The sequence below is a fragment of the Phoca vitulina genome, unplaced genomic scaffold, assembly GCF_004348235.1.
Source record: "Phoca vitulina isolate PV1807 unplaced genomic scaffold, GSC_HSeal_1.0 scaffold47, whole genome shotgun sequence".
Lineage (NCBI taxonomy): Eukaryota > Metazoa > Chordata > Mammalia > Carnivora > Phocidae > Phoca > Phoca vitulina.
In genome coordinates this window covers 9,739,284-9,762,938 of record NW_022589750.1, presented here as the reverse complement: position 1 = coordinate 9,762,938, position 23,655 = coordinate 9,739,284, and the positions used below count along the sequence as shown (strand labels likewise).

At 52.7% G+C, this 23,655-nt stretch overlaps 1 protein-coding gene and 1 non-coding gene across 2 annotated transcripts; one reads left to right on the top strand and one right to left on the bottom strand.

The window, feature by feature from the left end:
• Positions 1 to 596: 596 nt before the first annotated feature.
• Positions 597 to 23,628, top strand: ADORA2B (adenosine A2b receptor). Its single transcript, XM_032432042.1, has 2 exons — positions 597 to 1,009; positions 21,450 to 23,628. The coding sequence occupies exons 1-2, from the start codon at positions 675 to 677 to the stop codon at positions 22,111 to 22,113; spliced, it is 999 nt and encodes a 332-aa protein (XP_032287933.1). The 5' UTR covers positions 597 to 674; the 3' UTR covers positions 22,114 to 23,628.
• Positions 10,967 to 11,095, bottom strand: LOC116649408. The gene has a single exon (XR_004302671.1). It is a non-coding gene; the product is annotated as a small nucleolar RNA SNORA18 (small nucleolar RNA).
• Positions 23,629 to 23,655: the final 27 nt, after the last annotated feature.

Below are 23,655 nucleotides of genomic sequence, written 5' to 3'. Positions count from 1 at the left end.
TCAGGCCCCTCGTCCCCTCCCTGCGGCATGTCGTCCACTTTGCAAGGCGAGCCCTGCCTGCCCAGTGGGGTGCCCAGGGTTCGGGTGGGGGAGGCCCAAAAGGCTTCAAGGTCCTCAACGCGCCGCGCCCGGCGGTGGAGCGGCTGGGGGGCGTGGGTGGGGGGACTGGCGGGCGCCCGGGGGAGAGTCGGGTCCCAATCCCCCCGGCGGCCCCGCCTCTGCGTGCGCAGCGCCGCGTTGGTTGGCCGACAGTGCGACCGCTCGGGACACACCTACCGAGTTGGAGCCTAAGGGAAAGTTGGGCAACTTGACTTCGCCGGAGAGCGCCACCATACGACGCTTTGCGGGCCGCAGCCCGCGCCCCGGCGTGCGCTGTGGAGCCCCGCGTGGCCCCGCGCGGGCGCATAAGGGGTCCACGGCCCGGGAGAAGGGGCGGTGCTCCGCCGGGGGGGGGGGGGGGGCCGAGACGGGCGGGCGCGCCGGCCAATGGGCGTCGCCGCCTCCCCGCGGCCCCGCCCCCGGAATCCCGGGCCGGAGCGCGCGAGCCTGGCAGGTCAGACGCGAGTTGCGGACGCGCGGTGCGGGCGCTCCGGCCGTGCCCGGCGGGGCCCACGCGGCAACCGCGCGCCCAGCGCGGCCCGGGTAGGCGACGCAGGGGCTGGGTCGGCCCGGCCATGCCGCTGGAGGCGGAGGACGCGCTGTACGTGGCGCTGGAGCTGGCCATCGCCGCGCTGTCGGTGGCGGGCAACGTGCTGGTGTGCGCGGCGGTGGGCACGTCGAGCGCGCTGCAGACGCCCACCAACTACTTCCTGGTGTCCCTGGCGGCGGCCGACGTGGCCGTGGGGCTGTTCGCCATCCCCTTTGCCATCACCATCAGCCTGGGCTTCTGCACCGACTTCCACAGCTGCCTCTTCCTCGCCTGCTTCGTGCTGGTACTCACGCAGAGTTCCATCTTCAGCCTCTTGGCCGTGGCCGTCGACAGGTACCTGGCCATCCACGTCCCGCTCAGGTGAGGCGCGCTGCGCCCCCGGCCCCGGGGCCGCGTCGAAGCCCCGCAAAGGAGCGCCCGCGCCGGGCCCAGGGTTGCTGGCCGGCGCGCGCACGCGGGGCGCTCCGAGCTCCGGTTCCCAGCCTGGAGTACGCCGGCCGTTCCCAGAGACACGTGCGCCCGGGCTGCCCAGACCCTCTCGGTGCCCGGGGGCCGGATCCGGGAGGCCTCTGCTCCCGCGGTTGCGCACGTGTTTTTAAGGGGATCTGCGTAGGGACAGCTCTAGGAGTTCTGGGGAGTGCGGTCCCTGGTCGCCTGCCCGCGGTGGAAACTTCGGGGAAAGCGCCACCCCCAGCGGGCGGGTGGAGGTCCGGGCGCGGGAGGTTTGGTCATCCCATCGCCTCCTCTGTGGCGAAAACTGTTTCCTTCCACCCGTCACCCGCGGCCGACCCAGAGCGAGGTCCCCAAACTGTTTCCTCCCACCCGCCGCCCGCGGCCGAGGCCCGGGTCCAGAGCAGCGGCCGGACGCGCCCCCCGAGTGCTGGGGGTCCAGGAGGCTGGGGAGGTCCCAGGGCAGCTTTGGACACTGGGACTTCGCATTGTCAGAATGGACACTACTCAAGACCCAAGTTCAGAATGTACCTGCCGCAAAACTAGGGCCAAGCCGGCCCAGGGGTAGGGGGTGGGAGGAGGACCCAGTTAACGCTAGGGAACGTTAGGAACATCTGGGCCTGCCTGCTGAATGGTGACCCAAATCACCTCCCTATACTTTTTAAGAGTCAAAGTGCTGCCCCCTTGGCCAGTACGCACAGCCTCCGAGCCCCATGCTCGTTGTGTAACCTTGTTTACCCTCCACTGCCCTGTCCCAGCAGGCTGGGGACGAGCCAACAGGTTTTCAGAAAACCGGAGAATTTATGGGTGGTCTCTTCTGCCCAGTGAGAAAAATGTAGGTTTCAGGGGATGGAGCCAGCCAGCCGTGGGGGTGCGGCCCCAGTGGTAGCTGATGATGGGATTCAGAGTTGAGCACTTGAAAGCAAGAGTATCAGGGAACCTCAGGGCCGATTGATATTATTTACTGCCTTCCCTGCCTGGGCCCTTTTGGCGTTTCTGAGTTGGGTGAGCTTTGGATGGATCTCTTTGGGTTTGGAGCTGGGAAGGGAAACTGAGTCACGGGAGCAGGAAGGAAGGGAAGGAATTTATTGAGTGCCAACCGTGTGCCAAGTCTGAGAGGCAGTTTATATTATCCGTTTATCCTTTCGTTCTTGCTGTAATTCAGCGGGTAGGTACTGGTAGCTGTATCTTGTAGATGGGGGGGGGGGTGGCTCAGGGAGATTAGAGTCTTGCTCAGGATGATGCATCTGGAATGAGTGTCGGCGCCAGGACTTGAACTCAGAGTTGGCACGGTATTCCGCTGTGCCATTATCAGGCTGTCTTACAGGGCTGTGTGTGGGATCAGTGTTTGGGATGCGGGTAGAAAGCATACTGCCGTTTCTGGAAGCAGAATCTGTTTGCAGTCAATTGGTGGTTGTAAGGGAAATGTGTTTGAGGGAATTGGCCGGGAGAAGGCGCCTAGAAGCCTTTTGAGCAGGCAGACATGCTGAACCTGGGAGCTGTGGGTTGTGTCCTTGCTCCCAGTGGGAACAGGAACCTCCTGCCGGGCTGTGGGCCTGATCTGTGTGTCCAGGCCTTTCCACCTGCTGCTGCCCTTGGCATCGGACCAGGAGGCCTCGTGCATTCCATTAGGTGACCAAGCCCCGAGATTTCCAAGGCTTGGGGCAGCATGGTATAGCCTCTTAGGGGTCCTCTTCCTGCCTCTTGGTCTTCATGCTGGTGACTTGATGGCCTTTGGGACTGTTTGCATCCGGCAGGCAGTCAGTCCCAAGCTCCCAGCCCGAGTTGCCCATTAAACAGACGCCCCTTGGCTTTGCTCCAGGCAAAGGCCCAGAGAGACCCCCCCCCCCCACCAGGAGTTACTGGAAGAATCCCTTGTGCCCCACGGAGCAGGAAGTTCCATAAAAGTTGAAATCTGTTGGTTCTTGTCCTGGTTTGTGTTGGGCGGGGTCTTGAAGAAAAAAATGGGTGTGGGTGTGTTAAGGGGAAAGCAGTGTGAATCACAGGCCCTTAACTTCTCCTTTGCATTTGCCAAGGGCAGTGGGGGGGAGATGCAGGAGTAGGGTGGGAGGAATGGTCAGTTGGGAGGCGCCGCAGAGCTCATCCCCTTCCTGGCCTCTTGGTCTGCCCACGAGAGTTCAGAGGTGTGGGAGAAGGGCGTGCCGGCAGCCTCTTCTCCCCGCCCCGGGAAGGTTCTGGCATCTGACCTGTCCCTGGCACCAACCCCCACCCTCGCCGGTTGGAGAGGGTACAGGTTCTCAGGGCTCCTGAGCCCTCCTGGGGGAAGGTCCCTCAGCTGCTAGCACTTCCTGCTTCTGGGGAGTATGGCCCCCTATGAGCAGGCTAAGGTGCAGGATTACAGGGCCCTGCTGGGTCAGAATCTCTGGGGTGGGGTATGGGGAGGAGATTCCAGTGTCAGTATCTTTAACTGGGGAATTGGCAGGCCCTTAGACTTGGCCTTGGTTCCCCCCAGGTCACAGGTGTGGCGGGCTCCAACAGCATCCGTGCCCCAAGGCTCTGGGTTCGAGGCCCGAGTGGTCAGCCAGCCGTGAGCACAGCCCAAGGCCGCAGAGACCGCAGGCCCCACCTGCCACCCAGCTGCCAAGGCTGGTGTTTTAGTGACATCGGGGAGATCACAGTGCAGAGGGAAATGGGAGCCCCAAGGTCATGCTGGGCACAAACATGACAATTTTGGCTGGACTTGAAAAGGAGGAGTGTCTGCTCACTCCAGGCACTGTCCCGGGCCTTCAGAGTGAGGGGCGCCCACACACAGAAGAAAGGCCGCTTCCTCTAGGTCAAGTCCACGCGGGTCTGAGGTTGGCCCGCGGAGGGTCCTCTTGCACTGGTGCGGTCGTGGGGCACACAGCGGAGCCCGGAGTGCTTCCCCTGCTGCAGGCCCAGGGTGGGGGGGTGGGGGGGGTGGGGGGGGGTGTCTGCCTTCAGCTGCTCTCCCCACCCCCCACACTTCACCCTCAGGCCAATTCATGGCCAGAGCATTTCCTCCCTAATCTAATCCTGTTCCCATTGGGGCCCCAACCCCCCCGCTGAGCTGTGGGGTTGCGGGGTGACTATGTGATTCATCTCTTGGCCACCGAAGGGAAGGGGGCGTGTCTGCTCTGACCGTGTCAGCCTCCCTGTTCCCTTTGCCACCTGGAGGCCTTTCCTCGGTGCCACGGTCTGAGGCAGTTCCTGAAGACGCCTTAGCAGGAGCGCGCCTCGGGTGACAGTGCGGCCTCCGCTGAGCCTCCCTTAGCGGACTCAACCGTACGGTAGGAGTTGGCAGGGGATTCTGAGTGTTTTTACAAAATGTTTTTTCTTTGTCTTTTTTTAAATTGAGCTACAAATCCCATAGGAGAAGATTCACCTTTAGTGTTGTTTCAAAATAAAGCTAAGAAAGAATTTCAGCTCTGGGTCGTACCCCTCCCACCTTCCCAGGGACACTCCTCCGTGAGTCCTCCCTTCTTCCGCATCCGTGTTCTCTTTCTCTTCCAGACCATTCCCATTGTCGTGGGTCGAATGGTGGCCCCCTGAGTGCATGTTCTAACCCCCCAGAACCTGTGGACGTTTCCCTTATGGGGGAAAGGAATGAATGGTACTTTCTCTGTATCTTGAGACGAGGACTTTGTCCTGGATTATCTATCTGGTGGCCCCTAAATGCCATCACATCTTTAGGAAACAGACCTGCGGAGAGGGAGGACGAGGCCACGTGAACGTGGAGGCGGGGCCCGGAGGGATGCAGGGGGCAGCCAGCAGAAGCGGGGAGAAGCCCGGGCCGGCTCGGGCCCTAGAGCCTCTGGCGGGGAGCGCGGCCCTGCCGCCTGGCTTACAGGCTTTGGCCTCGAGCACTTTGAGGGGATAAATAGTTTTGAGCCACCAGGCTTGGGCCCTTGGTCGCAGTAGCCCCAGGAAGCCACCAGTAACTGGTGGATGCCCTGAAATCCACTCCCGCCCCCACCCCCAGTGGAGTCCTTTGTGGCCCTCCGCCCTGAGCTTCTCCAGCGAGTCTTCCGCTCAGTTTGCCTCCTGTGGGTCGAATCTGACGGTCCCTTCTTGGACCTCACCACACATGTCCTCCCAGCGGCCCCCGGGCCAGCTCCTGGGATCCCCGCCTCATCTGCCCCGGCTCCCCCGTAGCCATTCTCCAGAATGCTGCCAGAGACGAGGATTTGAGTCTTAAATCAGATCGCCTCGTTCCCCTGCTTAACGCCGGGCCGTGGCGCCTAGGAGTAAAATGCCAATGTGGCACCACGACCTGGCCTCTGCCCACCCACCTTGTCCCCTCCCCGCCTCGCCCACCACAGCCCCACGGGGGCCCAGGCCCTTTTCCCCGGGCCAGTCTGAAGAGGCTTCTCCCGGCCCCTGCCTTCATTTATCACTGACTTGGCCTAAAGTAGGTCTTTACCTGGTCGCGGGTTATGGTCTCTTTCTGCCCCCGGCATGAGCTCTTTGACTCCCAGGAGGGGCTTGTTCTTAAATTCCAGGCCCCAGTACTGGGCATGTTGCTCGGCACGGGGCAGGCAGCCGTATTTTGGGTGCATATGTGAGTGACTGGGTGAAGAGTGTGTGTTGGGGGAGGGTCCCAGACGGCAGGTACCGGTAGTGGGCAGAGCTGTCTGGTGAAAGAATGTCAGAAAAAAGATGGTCTGATAAGTTTTAATGGAGAAAAGAGGGGGAACCATCTTCTGAAGGGCTCTCACGGGCCTGAGGGAGAATGGGGAGAAGAGGCGCTCAGAAAGCTGGCAGGTGCTTTGGGCGAGGGCCAGTCCCAGGACAGCAGCATGAGTAGTCCTGGGGCCAGCCTGTTACCTACAGAAGGGAACATGGCGCTCAGGACTGGAGGAAAGGTCACCCGGGACTGGGGCGGAGGGACTTGGGTGCTCCTCTCTCGTTACGAGCCCTCCACTGTGCGTGGGCACTCCTGAGCCCTGAGCTGGGACTTAAACCAGCAGCAGGTGCAACATTTGCCCGAGTCTGAGCCCATGTACCCAGTTTGGCTATTGTCGACATTGCTGCTATAAACATCCCAGCTCCTGGGATCCCCGCCTCATCTGCCCCGGCTCCCCCGTAGCCATTCTTCGGGGTCACTACATTTGTATCTTTGCAGTAAATACCCAGTAGTGCAGTTGCTGGGTCATAGGGTAGCTCTATTTTCAACTTTTTGAGGTCCCTCCATAATGTTTTCCAGAGTGGCTGCACCAGCTTGCATTCCCACCAACAGTGTAGGAGGGTTCCCCTTTCTCCGCATCCCCACCAACATCTGTCGTTTCCTGACTTGTTAATTTTAGCCGTTCTGACTGGTGTGAGGTGGTATCTCATTGAGGTTTTTGATTTGTATTTCCCTGATGCTGAGCGATGTTGAGCATTTTTTCATGTGTCTGTTGGGCATTAAATGTCTTCTTTGCAGAAATGTCTGTTAATGTCTTCTGCCCATTTTTTTTTTTAAAGATTTTATTTAATTATTTGACAGAGAGAGACACAGCGAGAGAGGGAACAGAAGCAGGGAGAGTGGGAGAGGGAGAAGCAGGCTTCCCGCCAAGCAGGGAGCCTGATGTGGGGCTCGATCCCAGGACCCTGGGATCATGACCTGCGACCAAGGCAGACGCTTAACAACTGAACCACCCAGGTGCCCCTGTCTTCTGCCCATTTCTTGATTGGATTATTTGTTCTTTGGGTGTTGAGTTTGATAAGTTCTTTATAGATTTTGGATACTAGCCCTTTATCTGATATGTCATTTGCAAATATCTTCTCCCATTCTGTTGGTTGTCTTTTGGTTTTGTTGACTGTTTCCTTTGCTGTGCAAAAGCTTTTTATCTTGATGAAGTCCCAGTAGTTCATTTTTGCCCTTGCTTCCCTTGCCTTTGGCGATGTTTCTAGGAAGAAGTTGCTGCGGCTGAGGTCGAAGAGGTTGCTGCCTGTGTTCTCCTCTAGGATTTCGATGGATTCCTGTCTCCAATTTAGGTCTTTCATCCATTTTGAGTCTATTTTTGTGTGTGGTGTAAGGAAATGGTCCAGTTTCATTCTTCTGCATGTGGCTATCCAATTTTCCCAACACCATTTGTTGAAGAGACTGTCTTTTTTCCATTGGACATTCTTTCCTGCTTTGTCGAAGATTAGTTGACCATAGAGTTGAGGGTCCATTTCTGGGCTCTCGATTCTGTTCCATTGATCTGTGTGTCTGTTTTTGTGCCAGTACCATACTGTCTTGATGATGACAGCTTTGTAGTAGAGCTGGAAGTCCGGAATTGTGATGCTGCCAGCTTTGCTTTTCTTTTTCAACATTCCTCTGGCTATTCGGGGCCTTTTCTGGTTCCATACAAATTTTAGGATTATTTGTTCCAGCTCTGTGAAAAAAGTTGATGGTATTTTGATAGGGATTGCATTGAATGTGTAGATTGCTCTAGGTACCACAGACATTTTAACAGTATTTGTTATTCCAATCCATGAGCGTGGAACGTTTTTCCATTTTTTTTTTTTTTTAAGATTTTATTTATTTGACAGAGAGACACGAGAGAGGGAACACAAGCAGGGGTTGTGGGAGAGGGAGCATCAGGCTCCCCGCTGAGCAAGGAGCCTGATGCGGGGCTCGACCCCAGGATGTTGGGATCATGACCTGAGCTGAAGGCAGACGCCCAATGACTGAGCCACCCAGGTGCCCCCGTTTTTCCATTTCTTTGTGTCTTCCTCAACAAACTCAACCAAAGAGGCAAAGGATCTGTACTGAGAAAACTATAGAACACTCTTGATCATATTCTTATCTCCCCTTTCTCTGTTCTTTCCTTCTGGGAGTTGTAATCGATGGGTGGAGACTTCCCCTCCTTGACTGATCTTCGTCTCTCTTTTTTTTAAGATTTATTTATTTATGTATTTATTTGACAGAGAGAGAGAGCACAAGCAGGGGGACCGGCAGAGGGAGAAGGAGAAGCAGACTCCATGCTGAGCAGGGAGCCTGATGCGGGGCTCAATCCCAGGACCCTGAGATCATGACCTGAGCTGAAGGCAGACGCTTAACTACTGAGCCGCCCAGGCGCCCCTCTTTTTTTTTTTTTTTAAGATTTATTTATTTATTTATTTGACAGAGAGAGCACAAGCAGGGGGAGCGGCAGAGGGAGAGGGAGAAGCAGACTCCATGCTGAGCAGGGAGCCCGATGTGGGGCTCGACCCCAGAACCCTGGGATCATGACCCTCATGAGTCGAAGGCAGACGCTTAACCGACTGGGCCACCTGGGCACCCCTGATCTTTGTCTCTTAAAAGTTCTCTTATATATGAGTTTCCAACACTTTAGCTTTTTATTCTCCTCTGGAAGAATTCCTTGACTTTCCCTCCCTAGTTTCTCTATTGTTTTTTTGAATGTTAGCATTCATATTTTTACTTTTGATTTGAGGTTAACAATTTTTGAGTCGGTTTTGAAAAAAACCTTTTTTGGATTCGCATGGTTCAGACTCCTTCACGTGGCACAAAGTGTATGTAATCAGAACTTCCTCCCATCCCCTCTTCCATCACGAGGTCTCATGCTGCAGCTTGGGGAGAGGGTGGAGGGTGAAGGGGGTCCATGCTCCATGGGAGATGGGGGGACAATGAACAGAAGAGTGAGACAGCCCACAAAGCTGGTGCACAGGCAGTCTTTCCCTTGATTTCCATTTCTCCTCTAAATCCCATTCTGGCACCTGCTGGCTACTGGACTGGAGCTTCTCTTCCTGGCCCTCCCTGTTTCTGATGTAGGGCCCTTCCCCATCCTGATGATCCTGCGTGCCCTCTGGTTTCTGGAAACTCCTTAAAATCTCTGGTTTGATGCTATCACTCTCCACTTCTACTTTTAGGATGGTTATGAGTTATTTTCCTTCTCTGTTTCTCTACTGTCATTTAAATGGGATTTTTCTGAGAAGTGATAACTAAGTGGGACCTGGAAGGCCAGTGTAGGAATTTCATCAGGAGTTTGATGTGGTCAGGTTTGCATTATAGAACGGGCACTCTGGCGGACAGCAAGGGGGATGGATGGGAGGCGACAAGATTGGGTAAGGTTGCCCAGCTGTCCTGTAGGTGTGAAGGAAGAAAGCGTGACCAGGGCAGGGGCCGTGGAGATGGAGGCGGAGCCTAGAGATAGTCGAGGTGCATAAGCTCGGGACTTCTGCCCCGGGGATGGTTGATGTCTGAAGCCAGCCAAGAGCTGTGGCAGAGTTTGAGGCAGAGAGGGGTCACAGGTGAAGGCTCATCGCCAAGAGACCAGGACAGGAAAGAATCCTAAGGACCAAGTATGGGCCCTGCAACCATAGCCCGCGAACAAGGACCAGAGACGTGGCGGGTCGGGCCAGGCAGGATGGACGCAGGGTGTGAACTATGTGGTCAGCCTGCGTGATTGCGCATGGATCTCTACTGACTCCACACACTGAGAATCTTGGGGCTAGAAGACGGGATCTTTGGGAACAGGTTCCAGAGGACTTGCTGACTTGGTTGGATGTTGGGCATGACGGGGAAGGGAGGAGTCCAGAGTGACCCTGTCCTCCCACACGTGGGGCCTTCGGGGAAGCGCACAGGTTATGGTCAAGTGCTACAGTAAGTGGTTGAGCTTGCAGCTTGGGGAGTTTGGGCCGGGTGGTCCTCCACGCTGGCTCTGGAGCCACCTCCTCCAGTTTTGTGGGGCTCCAGCATTGTTCATGTCCCCAGCCTCTTCCCTCTGCAGGCTCTTTCCCTCACTAAATGTACTCAGGTTCCTCGCCCCTCTCTGAGCCTCACCTTCTTGGTTTACTGACTGTTCTGCTGCAATCCTACCACCCATGGACATCCCAGAGCGGCTTTCTGTAGATGACCTCTCGATTTCCAATGCTGATTTCAATACCACTGTCAAATCTGCTTTTTTTTTTTTTTTAATTAAAAAAGTTTTGGAGGGGTGGGCACCCGGGTGGCTCAGTCGGTTAAGCATCTGCCTTCGGCTCAGGTCATGATCCCAGAGTCCTGGGCTTCCAGCTCAGTGAAGAGTCTGCTTCTCCCTTTGCCCCTCCCCCTGCTCATGCGTGCTCTCTCTCTCTCAGATAAATAAATAAAATATTTAAAAAAAAACTAAAGGAAAAGATTTCCTATAAAAAATATTTTTAAGTCAATAAATTTTTTTTTTTTTTAAAGATTTTATTTATTTATTTGAGAGAGAGAGAATGAGAGAGACAGCACATGAGAGGGGGGAGGGTCAGAGGGAGAAGCAGACTCCCTGCCGAGCAGGGAGCCCGATGCGGGACTCGATCCCGGGACTCCAGGATCATGACCTGAGCCGAAGGCAGTCGCTTAACCAACTGAGCCACCCAGGCGCCCTAAGTCAATAAATTTTTATTTAAGGAATTTTATATATGATTCTTTCCACTGCCAATCACCTAAGTTCCTCCAAAGTCAGAATCATAATCTTTAAAATAGTCCTTTTGAAAAGAACTTTTGGGGCACCTGGGTGGCTCAGTGGGTTAAGTGTCTGACTCTTGATTTTGGCTCAGGTCAGGCTCTGCCCCAAGCGTGGAACCTTCTTGAGGTTCTCTCTCTCTCTCTCCCTCTGCCCCTCCCCCTGCTTGCACATGCATGCTCGCTCTCTAAATAAATAAATAAAATTTTTGTTTAATCCATGGTTGTCACTGTCCACAATTCTTTCACTTGGGCGTCTTTGATCTCTACTTGAATATGGACATAGTTCAGAAATTCCCCACCTGTAATCTTTGGGATCCATTTTCTTTACTTTAGGGCCACGTTTAGGGTCAGAGTAGATGGATCTGCCTGCTTCTCAACTTCAGACACCCCCTAGACTGTCACACCCTAGAACTGCAGATTGTAGGGATTGGCCAATGCCTGAGGTTTAAAAAATGTGACTGTTAGGTCTTCATAGTTTTAGACGATCATGTCCTGTAGTTCTTTCCCACGGATCTAACACGTAGTTCTGTGAATAAAGGAAACCACGTGTTCTGTATGAGGCGTTCCCAATGATGTAGGTCTACAGAAAAAACCCCATCAGGATAAACCTTAGCTGCTTTATTTATTTATTTCTTTATTTATTTATCTAACATAGAGAACTTTAAAGCTTTATTGAAAGACGTTACAGAACAGGTCCTCTCAGTTGCATTTTTTTTTTTTTTTTTTCCAATTTGGGTTTCTTATATCCTTCCCCAGTCACTTCTCTTTGGTCCCATCTAGTCTCACATCTGGTCTCTCCGCATCCGAGCTTGCCCTCCTAGCCCATTCGTTACAAGACAGCGGTCTTTCTAAAACAAAAACCTGATTGCCCCTCCTTCCTTTACCTAATACTCCCAGTGCCTTAGGATAAGGTCCCAGCTCTCTCCCTGGACAAATACTCTCTACCTGATGTTATGTCCGTTTGGATCCATCACGCGAGAAGGCGTGCCATCTCTATGTGTCCCATTGTTGGGGTCTTACTCTGATCACTTGGTTACAGTGTGTCTGCCAGCGCTCAGGCACTGGAAGGGTATGTTTTCCCCGCTGATGACTCTTGCCTGAGTCAGTTATTACCATGTAAAATGGCAATTTTCTTTCTTTTCATTCCTTCCATCTTGATCAGTTGGCGTTCTTCATAAAAAAGAGTTTTACCTTCTCCCTGCTCCTCCTTAAAAATTATTTTTTTAAATATCAGAATGGACTTATGGGGTTTTATTTTCATTCAATGTGTTCTAATCTGTGTGTGTTTCTCATTTTGATGCCCAAAATGAGCCAGTGGGAGCCCACTCAAGTTCACTTCGAGAAGTGTTCCCATCAATTTTTTGAGCACTTCCTTACTTTCTGTCACAGGAAGGTTTTGCAAGCTCACATTGTGTTTTCCGGCTTTGGAATCAGCCATTTCTCCAAAGAGCCCTGTTTCCTTTCAGTGGAGAATGGTATTTAGAAACCAAGATTTGGGTCAGTGTGTTCATTACCCCTGGAGCATCCTTTCTGCTAGGCCCTCACAGTGAAAGAACTAGGAGATTTTCCCTTTTTTAAATAATGAGTTGGAAGAACTCTTGCTTACAGGAGAATGCCATCTCATTAATGAGTAGGAATGCTTGAGTTAAGCGAATCATCATTTGGCAACTATCATAGTAATAACTCGTTCAGGCAAGAATCATCAATAGGTGCTATAACTCATTGGTGAAAGGCTGATGAGGAGCAAGATATGTAGTCTCAAAGTACCTTTTCCAAGATATCTGCTAAATCCAAAGGGAAAAATCGTTACAGTGGAGAAACCTGGCAGAAACCATGGTAACCAGGTGATCCAAGCTAACATCACCAGTAATGGGACATAAAGATATTACGTGCCTCCTGATGGCAGCAGTGTGGGAGAGTACTTTATGGGGGAGAAGACAAGGTATCTTTTTATTCTCTGGTTTGGTTTCAGGCAGGGGCCCTTTCTCTTAGCGGCTCTTACTTCATTTGAAAATCAGAGTCTGGAGCCCAGCAAACCGCGGGCTGTCCCCGAGTCCCCCCCGATACATGAAAACCAAAATGTGAGACTCACCAAAAAAACAGCCTCCAAGGTGAACTCTGGGAGACCCGGTCCCGGTCCCCATCTTCAATCTCAGTGGGTTGAATCACCATCAGACCACGGTGGACTGTCTCCTAGCCGTAGGAGGCTGGTGGGGAGTGCTGACGGCTTTCTTTTCAGCCACCTGCATTCTTCCTCCGTCGTTCTTGGGTGACTGCAAAGGACAAGTGGCATCCTGTCCAGCTACCTATACATGCAGCAGTGGGCCCAGCTCAGGCCCCGGCCAGGTCGGCCGCTGGGATTCAGCCAAGTCCGAACCTGTTAGAGTAGATGAGAACCCCCGCCGCCAGGAGCAGGAGTAGCTGAGGGTCCTGGCCTCCTTGGAAGCACTTGGCCTGAAGGTAGGCTCTGGTGACCACAGCTGTCACCGGGCACGTAGGCAGGTGCTGTCCTTATGTCGGGCTGCCCCCCACACTAGAGCTAGGACCATCACAGACGGTGGGGACAAGGCAGAGAGCCCTCTGTGCATTTACCACAAATGGTCACCGAGAGACCTTCCCGCTCCCAGACCTGAAATACATGTACGTAGAACCAAATGGTGTCTGCTCTTTTTGCGAACGAATGATTTTATGTGTTTCTCAAAAGTTTGATAGAATTCATTAGTGAAGTCATCCTGGTCTTAAGTGTCCTTCTCGGGAAGCTTTGTGGCTGTGTATTCTCTTTCTTTAACAGAGACGTGCCATTCAAATGCTCTGTTTTTCTGTCCATGACAACTTTTTTTTTTTAAGATTTTATTTATTTGACAGAGAGAGACACAGCGAGAGAGGGAACACAAGCAGGGGGAGTGGGAGAGGGAGAAGCAGGCTTCCCGCCGAGCAGGGAGCCCGATGCGGGGCTCGATCCCAGGATCCTGGGATCATGACCTGAGCCGAAGGCAGACGCTTAACGATTGAGCCACCCAGGCGTCCCCATGACACCCATTCACAAACCCTTTTCGTTTGGTTCTGTGAGAAATCTGAAGCAGCTACTCAGCACAAAGACGTCCCTTTTCTGCAGATAGCTTCTTGTGAACTATATAGGCTGCAGCTCAAGCCAGACACGTTCCCATGCCCCCTGCCTTGTTTCGCTTAGAGCTACCGAGTGGCCGTTACACGTGTCTGTGTGATTAAGACCAGAGTCCTGTTCTCTTGTAAATTCAGGCTCCCGTTCAGCACTTGTGTGCCCAGCCCACGGCTGGTGCTTCGGATGCAGCAGTGAACGAGATGGAGTCTTGCCATTAAGGAGCACATGCTTCGGTGGAAGGAGACACAAAATATGGTTATGTGGGAGGTTTGGGGAAGGGGCGCCGTGGGGATCGGGGGTCCCTGGGGAGCACGGTGCAGCACTTCAGGACACACTGGTCTGCTTCCCTGTGAACTTCTGTAATGTGAGCTTGTGCACGTGTCATGGGTGGAGAGGGGGAGAATGCTGGTCCCCTGCAGACTGCTTTGGTTCATCCATGGTTTGGCCCCGGTGGAAGGGCTTGGGATCACGGGAGTAGTTATCAGCAGGAAAGGAAAAAGCCCTCTGTTCAACGGCTGTGGCGCAGGAGCCCAAAGGGGAACAGGGAGGAAGAAAAAAACCCATCTGGGCCGGCTTCTTCCGAAAGCCGTCTCCCAGCCTGGCCCACCGTGCCCTGCTTAATTACAGCCCCCTGGCTCCGGACAGCTCTTTCATCCGCCTCGTCCTGGCACTTCCCAGCCTTGCTCTAATTCAGGTTTTGCCAGAATTTCCACTAGATTTTTTGAGTGCATTTTTAATATTCACTGTGGCAGCCTCCAGCCCTGCTGAGCTGCTCGGGTGCTCCGAGTCGTTAGTGTTCTAGTTATGACATTTTATAGGTTTTGAGGGGGTCTGTCCTAACCCGATTTCGATATACATCCTGTTATCATTTGTGGGCACTTTTAGGGAACATGAAGTTTTCCTAAAATGTATATTCACCTGCTTTAAAGCAGAAATGTTTGTATTAGGAATACAATGCGACAGGACTCCACGCACATCTCCCTAGAGCTGTGCGTCCACAAAGTGCTTTGAACACCTTCTCTCTCTGTTAAAAGCCCCGGCAGCCATGGGGGTGGGTTCTGCAGCCGCTTTTGTCCCCATTTCTCCGCCGCCAGAGTACAGCCCTCCCTCCCCCCCTCCCCTCCACCAGGGCAGCCACCCAAGGGCATATGTTGATCTCAGAGCACCCGGGAGCTGGGAATCCTGATTTCTAAGGCCAAGAAGGCGGCCTGGTCTGAGCGGAGGGCGGCAGAGCCCGGGAGGGAGGAGACCCTGCCCCAGAAATAGGCCAGCCCTTGTTGTGCGGAACTTGGCGATTCCGCTTTGCCTTATGTAACCTCAGTGTCCACACTGTTCCCTTTGTTGAGTCCCTCCTTGTGACCGTTTTTCTGTCAATCTCCTTAGCTAATGAGCCCCTTCGAGGGAGGACGGGTGGGTCACAGCCCAGCCCCGTGTCCAGCAGAGAGCAGCAGAGCCAGGACTTTCCCAGAACACCCCTTTTGTGTGGGAGAGAATTGCTCGTGCTTGTTTGGGATAATAAAGCTGCTTATGCTTCCTTTAGTCATCTCTACATTTTATTGACACCTCCTACGTTGGGGACCTATGTCCGGCTTCCTCAGCCTCACTGTCATGCTCGGTGCCCCCCCACAGCCGGGCAGAGACTGGCATAGAGGCAGATGGAGGGGGAAAAACTTGACCCCTGCCTTTCGGGAATGTTTTGGGGACACACGCGCGTGCGCGCGCAGGGGAATGTTGTGGGAGCCGCTGGTGTAGAGGGAGGAAAGCACGAATCCGCAGGCCGGAGGTGGGGCCAGGGAAGGAGACAGGCATTCTGGAAAGGGACGGGGCCACAACGGCTGCAAGGAGGAGAGGAGAGGACAGGGCAGGAGGTTACTAGAGCCTTCGTGAGACACCAGGGAGCCCAGGGGTCATCCCTGGTAGCATCCTGCTTGGTGCGGGGACACCTGCCTGCTTTCTCCAGCATCCCCGACTATCTCCCATCGGGGCCTGGGCCCGGGCATGGGTCTTGTGGACACCGTGTGCCATTATGGAGCTGGAGTGCCCGCGTAAACGTGTTTTTGTCTTTGGAGCCCATGCTTCTCCTGTGGGTCTGGCTGTTCCTCCAGCAGAGTAAAGGAAGTCTCTGCGCTGCCTTTTAAGGACTGCTTACCAAGAAAGTAGTGGGGGCCTCTTGCTTCAAGCCCTCCATTCCCACGTGGCCGGCTCCGGAGGGGAGGTCCCTGGAGCCAGCGAGCAGCTCCGGCAAGGGCAGATGTGTGCGGGGAGGAAAGCGGAGCGGCTGCCCCCGAGGTGGGCCTGTGGCTCAGTGACCGGCGGAGGCGGGAGCCGGGACTGGGGAGAGGAGCCATCTGGTGCCGAGCAGGGAAAGGACTACTTGTGGCCAAACTGGAGTCACGTTAGATGGAGTTTGTGTTCTGACTGCAGTTCGGGGCAGCAGGCCAATAACGTAAGCCCTCTGAGCCTCGGTTTCCACGTCTGTAAACCGGAGCGAGCCCAGCTGTGACCTGAGAGGCACGGTCTGAGCGCGACGGGAAGGCCGCCTGGAGGAGGTGCGTCGGCGGCGCGGGCTCAGTGTCACGGCTTCGGGGAGCGGGTCTGCAGGCGCGGGGCCCCAGGACTTCGCTCATGTGGTTCAGAGGCCGCCAGGGTGGGAAACGATCTACCAGTTAGGAGGAAATGAGGGAGGAAACCTTGTTTTAGATGAAGAAAGGAATGATGAACTTTTCTTTTTTTTCTCCTTTAAAGTTTCAAGTACTCTTGGCACATTAAAGATGAAAATGGAGATGCGGCTTTAGTCTCCTCTTTAGCCGAGTATTTTAGCGCTTCCTCTTGGTTCTCTCCACTCTCCTTTCCAGAGTCGTGTCCCGTTCCCTCCCGCAAAAGACACGCACCTTTGATGTTCCCGTTGTCCGGACACGCAGCCCCCGCCCCCTGCCGCCCTTGTGCGCGCCCGCCGCACCTGCCACCAGCCCGAGCGTCCGCACCCTGGTCTGAGCTCCTGTCTTTCTCACTCCTCCTCGGCCTCGCACTTCCACGGGTCGGCCTGCACCTCATCCTCAACGGGGGCTGCCGCACGGTCAGAACCACAGAGGCAGGCATCCCACCACATAGTTCTAGCAAGCTCCCTCTTGCCCTCGCTGAGACACCTCGGCCTCCCTGCTCCCTCGGGGGATGGCTCTTCTTCCGTGGCTGAGGTGACCACGGCTCTCAAAGGTCTTCTAGCCACCGGGCCCTCCCCCTCCTGCCCTGGCCTTGTCCTCCTCCTTCCTTCTGCCACAGCGGCATGTCCCTCCACACGAGCCCTGGACCCACGTCCTCCAACCTCCTCAGACTCTCAGCCGCTTTAATAGTCTGGCCTTTTTTGTACGTCTTCTCTCTCTCTCGGGATCGTTTTCATCAGGATACTAACATTCAGCATTCTCTTGCTCTTAATCCCCTTGATACTGTTTCCGTATAATGAATTAAAAAACATTAGTGCATGGGAGGGGAAAAGTCCTAGGAATCATCCGCAATTTTTCATCTTCCTACATCCAACCCGTTTTCAAGACCTGTTGGTTCTCCCTCCAAAGGGCAGATCTGTCGGCACCATCTTTGCTGTCACCCTGGTCCACGTCAACAGTTTCTCTTGAATGCACCACCAAAAGAGTTTCCTAATTGATCTGCTTTTCTTCTTCCCTAAAATTCAGTCTCCATACCGTGGGCTTTACTAAACATAAATCAGCACCATTCCCTTGCTTAAAATAAGCCCTCAACAGTTTCCCACTGCACTTGGAATATCAAAATTTAGATTCCTTCCCATGGCCTATGAGCTGGCCCCTGCCTCGTCTTAGGTCACTCAGTTCCTTTTGCTTCTTTAGGAAAGTAAAATCCTTTCCTGTCTGAAAGCCTTACCATGCTGTTCTGACTAGAATGCTCTCCTCTCCACTCTTCTAATTTTTTTTTTAAAGATTTTATTTATTTGACAGAGACACAGCGAGAAAGGGAACACAAGCAGGGGGAGTGGGAGAGGGAGAAGCAGGCTTCCCGCTGAGCAGGGAGCCCGATGCGGGGCTCGATCCCAGGACCCTGGGATCGTGACCTGAGCCGAAGGCAGACGCTTAACGACTGAGCCACCCAGGCGCCCTCACTCTTGTAATTTTTTACTCCTTCTGAACCTAGCTTGCTTAAGAGGCCTTTTCCAGCATCCTCTGTCCAAAGTCTTCCTGTTTTTCTCTTACCTGCATCCTATTCATTTTGGTGTGGCCAAACTCATTCTGATTTGTAATGACATGTTTGTGTGTGTGTTTGTTTTTTTTTAAGGTTTTATTTATTTTTCAACAGAGGGAGAGAGACAGCGAGAGAGGGAACACAAGCAGGGGGAATGGGAGAGGGAGAAGCAGGCTTCCTGCTGAGCAGGGAGCCCGATGCAGGACTCGATCCCAGAACCCTGGGATCATGACCTGAGCCGAAGGCAGACGCTTAACGACTGAGCCACTCAGGCGCCCAACTTGTTTACTTTCTCTCTGGTTAGCTTTACAACCCAGGAGGGCTGTGATTATGTTTCCAGTGATTAACAGAGGGCCTGGTCCGAAGGAGGAGCTCTGAATGAAATAATGAACCAACGGGGAAAAAAGCTGTATTTGGGGGGGGGGGGGTTCACAAAGTGGTGAGCAGCTGCTCCCCTCATGGACTCATCTGCTTTATCTAAGTCAGTTGAGCATAAAAGTAGTTTTTCACACATGCAGGATCCAGCAGTTTTGAGTTCAGATGTAGGTGGATTCCGGTTGTTGTTCTGAACTCTGGTGGGAAGCCACCCCCTGTGATCCCTCCATGTACAGTGTCTAATGTTGCTTTAAAAAAAAAAAAAAACAGTCAAGTAAAATAAGCCCCAGCATAATGTGGTACAAGGAACACAGGTTGAGAGTCCTGACCTAGCTTTGGTCTCTGGTTCTTTTATTGCTTTTGTTACTCAAAGACTTTGTATCTCTGTTCCCTCATTTGTAAAATAAGAGAGTTTTGATTAGAAGAGAGAAAAGTCCCTTCCAGTTTGTATGCTTTCGGCTGCTGGTTAACAGTGGCTTAAGCAATCAAGACATTTAATGATTTCTTGAACTCGAATGTGGAGCCATGATGGTTCTAGGGTTGGTGCAGTGGTTCAGAGAGGTCGTGAAAGACCCGGGCTCTTTCCTTCCTTCTGCTTTGCCGTGGCTTTGTCTCCAGGCTAGCCCCTCATGGTCACAAGATGGTTGCTGCAGCTTTAGGCATCACGGCCTCCCATAGGAGCATCAAAAGCAAAAAGGGATGGGCGAGGGGGAAGAGCCCTCCTCATGGGTCTCTCTCCTTTTATCAAGAAGTAAAATCTTTCAGGGCGCCTGGGTGGCTCAGTCGTTAAGCGTCTGCCTTTGGCTCAGGTCATGATCCCAGGGTCCTGGGATCGAGCCCCGCATCGGGCTCCCTGCTCAGCTGGGGGGCCTGCTTCTCCCTCTCCCACTCCCCCCTGCTTGTGTTCCCTCTCTCGCTGTCAAATAAATAAATAAAATCTTAAAAAAAGAAAAAGTAAAATCTTTCCTGGAAGTACCCAAGCAGACTTCCTTTTGTCTCATTGGCCGAAACCACCTCATGTATCCACTCCAGACCGCTCCGTACCAGAGAATTTGCTTACCCCAAATACAGTTCATCCCGGCCCTGGACTGGCCTGTATTCAACTGTACTCAATTAAATACGGTTGAATCCTGTGAACAACAAAAGAGAAAGGGCAGGCTTCTGAGGAAGTGGCCTCATAGATCTAAATTCCTGTGATTCTAAGTGCCTGGCTTGTCGGGAGGCTGCCTGGTTACTCTGCAGGGAGCGACTGCATTCTCTGGTGGGGTAATGGACAGGAATAACTTTTTTTTTTAAGGAATGGCTGTAGATTCCTGAATGAGGAGGGAAGCAGAAAGGATTTAGAAATAGATGGATTTTTTTTTTTTTAAGATTTTATTCATTTGAGAGAGAGAGAGAATGACAGAGAGAGAGTGCATGGGGGGGGAGGGTCAGAGGGAGAAGCAGACTCCCCGCTGAGCAGAGAGCCTGATGCGGGACTCGATCCCGGGACTCCAGGATCATGACCTGAGCCAAAGGCAGTTGCTTAACCAACTGAGCCACCCAGGCGCCCCTAGAAATAGATGGATTTATTGGCCAAGGAAAATTCAGTGAGCAACGGAGCCCAGCAGGTCATTTGTAGTAAAGGCCCCACGATCGCGCTGCCCATTGCAGAGAGTTGCCCTCAGAGGGAGGAGAAAAGATTAGGGATCACTGTCACTTACGAGGCAAGATCTCTGTTAACTTCCTCAGCAAACTGTACCAGTTCCCCGGCCTGTCCAGACCTGTAGCATTAGGTATTCCTAATAAGTAGAATCTTCTTTTAAAGCCGTTTGATAACAAATCAGGTAACAAATAAGGAATGCATTCATAATGGCCATTATCATTAAGAACCTACTATATATGTGCCGGGCCCTGGGACACCAACACAGAAGGGACAAAGTGCCAGTCCTTAAGAGGTTGACATTCTAGTTGAGGGGAAAACACACGTATTAGATAAATAAGCTTTATGCCAGGTGTGTGTCTGGGGCCAGAGAGGGGGAGTGGCCACCTCAGCCTGAGAGGTGATCAGGAACGGAGGTGACCCTTGAAACAGGAACAGGTGTTTTATCCCATGTCGAAAGCAGCATGAGGTGGCCGGGGGCGGAGGGGTTGCCCGGCACGGGGTAGGTGGGGCGGGCTGAGTACAGGCTTTCTACTGCAGGCCGGGGAAACTGGACACTTTCCAGAGACAGGTCTTAAGGTAATGTGTATCCAGTTATTTCCCAATTTTCTTCCCAGAGATTAAGGAAAGATTTTTTTCTCATTTCCTCAATACCTGACATTGAATACATATTATGGACCAACTGTGAATAGCAAGCCTGATAGCTTTGCTACGTAAACCATATATGGGCTAGTTTATGGCAAAATGTCTAAATTGTGCGTTATGATTTCTAGCAGTTTTAAACAAGATTTCAAGTTTTAGAACTACTAGAGTTATTTAATATTTGCTGCAGTATTTCCCTGTTTTTATCAGCTTTGCTGCTAGCAGAGAGAGGGATGTTGCCAGAAGTCTTGTTCTCCAGCAGTTTCCAGAGGTGACTGTTCTTACGGTCTGAGACAGACCTCTCGTGTATTTGTGGGAGGCCAGAAGGATTCTTGCCCAGAGCCGCCAGGTAGTGCTGCTGGGGTCCTGGGGGCTCCAAGCCTCACTTCCTCAGGCTTTTGTTCAAGTCTCACCGAATCAATGAAACCTCCTTTGACCTCTTGAAAACTCCAGTCCCTGCCAGTCCTGATCTTCCTTACTCCGCTTTTTCTTTTTTCATACTACACCTCTCCTGTTAACACACCATATAATTTACTAACATGTTTGTTGTTTAGGATCATCGGTCTCCCCCTACTACAATGTAAGTTCTTTCAAAGCAGGGATCTTGGGTGTTCTGTTCACTGGTGAGGCGCACCACCTAGAACCGTGCCTTACAGAAGACCTAGACTCACAGATCGGGATGTGGATAATTAGAAAGCACCCTCTAAGACTTCTCCCCTTGTTCTCACTGACCATGATTTGTCACTCAACAGAGCTGAGCTAGTAAGTCAAGAATGAAACTCTTATTGAGCTTGTTGGAGCAAAGGTGTTCCTACCTATTTGCATGTCTTCACGTTGAGGGTAAAAGGCCATGGTACCCCCTGAGGGTGAACCCTAAAGCTTGTTGGGGTAAAGGCCACGGAACCAAAGCAGAGGTGGGGTCTCGGACTCCGGTTACAGAGGTCTGCACGCTGACGATAACAGATGATGTTCTTTTGGACAGGTATAAGAGTTTGGTCACTGGGACTCGAGCGAGAGGAGTCATTGCTGCCCTCTGGGTCCTCGCCTTTGGCATCGGGCTGACCCCGTTCCTGGGGTGGAACAGTAAGGACAGGGCCACCAACTGCACGGAACCCTGGGATGGAGCCACCAACAGAAGCTGCTGCCTCGTGAAGTGTCTGTTTGAGAACGTGGTCCCCATGAGCTACATGGTGTATTTCAACTTCTTTGGGTGCGTCCTGCCCCCGCTGCTCATCATGCTGGTGATCTACATCAAGATCTTCATGGTGGCCTGCAGGCAGCTTCAGCACATGGAGCTGATGGACCACTCCAGGACCATCATCCAGCGGGAGATCCACGCCGCCAAGTCCCTGGCCATGATCGTTGGCATTTTTGCTCTCTGCTGGCTGCCACTACATGCCATCAACTGTGTCAGTCTCTTTCAGCCAGCCCGGGCAAAGAATAAGCCCAAGTGGGCAATGAACACGGCCATTCTCCTGTCACATGCCAACTCGGTGGTCAATCCCGTTGTCTATGCCTATCGGAACCAAGACTTCCGCTATACTTTTCACAAAATCATCTCCAGGTATGTCCTCTGCCAGACAGATGTCCTCAAGAGCGGGAACGGGCAGGCAGGTGCACAGCCTGCCCTTGATGTGGGCCTTTGACCGAGGGCCCGGCCTCTTCAAGAAGGCACACGTTCACAATCAGCACAGGGACGGGACGGGACTGACTGATTGCCGTTGTTACAGCTACGCCGTGTCAGCGCGTGGGCTGCCTCTCGAGTGACCACATACCCAGCTAATATGCACATGTTATTAGTCGGCTCCAAAGGTTCACAAATGTCTTTCTGGTTCTTTCTGGCTGCTCTGTGTGGATGATGCCGATGGCCTGAATGGATTGTAAAAGACTGTTTTGTTTTTTTAAGAGTCTGCCTCTTTTCATGGTAGAAAATGAAACTATTTTACTGTGAAACACTGTGAACTATTATAATACAAATGTTTTGTTTTGTTTTGTTTTAACTTAGAGGCAGTGAAAGACTAAAAGTTGAACGTACTAAAAATAGATACTTGTTCCTAGGAAGGTGACCAGGAAAATTAAGTGTAATTCTTCAGTCAACAAACTGCTATATTTATTTGGGGAAATGCTACTCTTGTAAGTTTGTAAGTAGAATATCATTCCTTGGTAACATTCTTTTCCATGTACTAGTGGAAGAAACCGGAGAGATGGAATCCCTCTCTCCCAGACGGCATCTGCCCCTTCGACAGGTAGTCAAGTGTAGTCCTCTAACACGCTGAAGTCTGGCCACGCTGCTGGGGCCCAAGTGTGAAAATCTGAATAAGTAAGAATCATACAACCATGTACATCTGTTGGGTGAAATAAAAATAAAACTTCACAAGCTTAGGGTGCTGCATCCACATTCTGTTCTTTATTCTGAAGATTGCTTAAAAAGAGAAGTTTATACCCAGCTCAAGTTTCCCAAGGAGTCGAGTCCTGACAGGTTTTATCTGTGACAACAAAAGGCTCTGCCCAGCAGGGACCACGGTGCCCCCGGTGCCCTGACCGTGTTCACGCGCTGGGCCGCAGGTTTCCAGGGGCCCGGGGCTGGGTGGTGCCCGGGCTGTAAAATCCGTTTCATGTGTTTGTTCGCTGCTGCGTTGCCTTCTGCCGTATCCCCGTGAGGACGCTGCAGATTCGTGAGCCCCCGCGGCGCCAGAGCACTGCCGGCCCTCCAGGCTCCTACTCTGGCTGGGAATAGCTGTACTTACTAAGAAGTTCTCCTGGGCTGCACGCGGGCTCATTTTCCTTCCTTTGGCTTGTTAGAAAGCCCCGCAGTGCACGCAGGGCGTGACCACCGCTCTTTCCTTGTTTTCGACACCACCTTTCTAACGCTGCAGCCTGTGTGAGCTTTCCTGGCACCAGCTCCACAGACTGAGGCGAGAACCCCGAGGTCTTTCTATGCTGGCTGCTCTTCAGCCACATCTCTGCGCTCGCTGATCTTCTGTGGCTGCAGGGAACCTCCTGGATCCCAGGAAAGGAAGTCACACTTACTCATCTAAACTTCATCTGACCAGTTTCATCTACTATTCCAACCTCTTAAAAATTACTAGTACTTCAGTAACTTAAGAATCTAACTGGGCACCTGGGTGGCTCAGTGGGTTAAGCGTCTGCCTTCAGCTCAGGTTGTGATCCCGGGGTCCTGGGGTCAA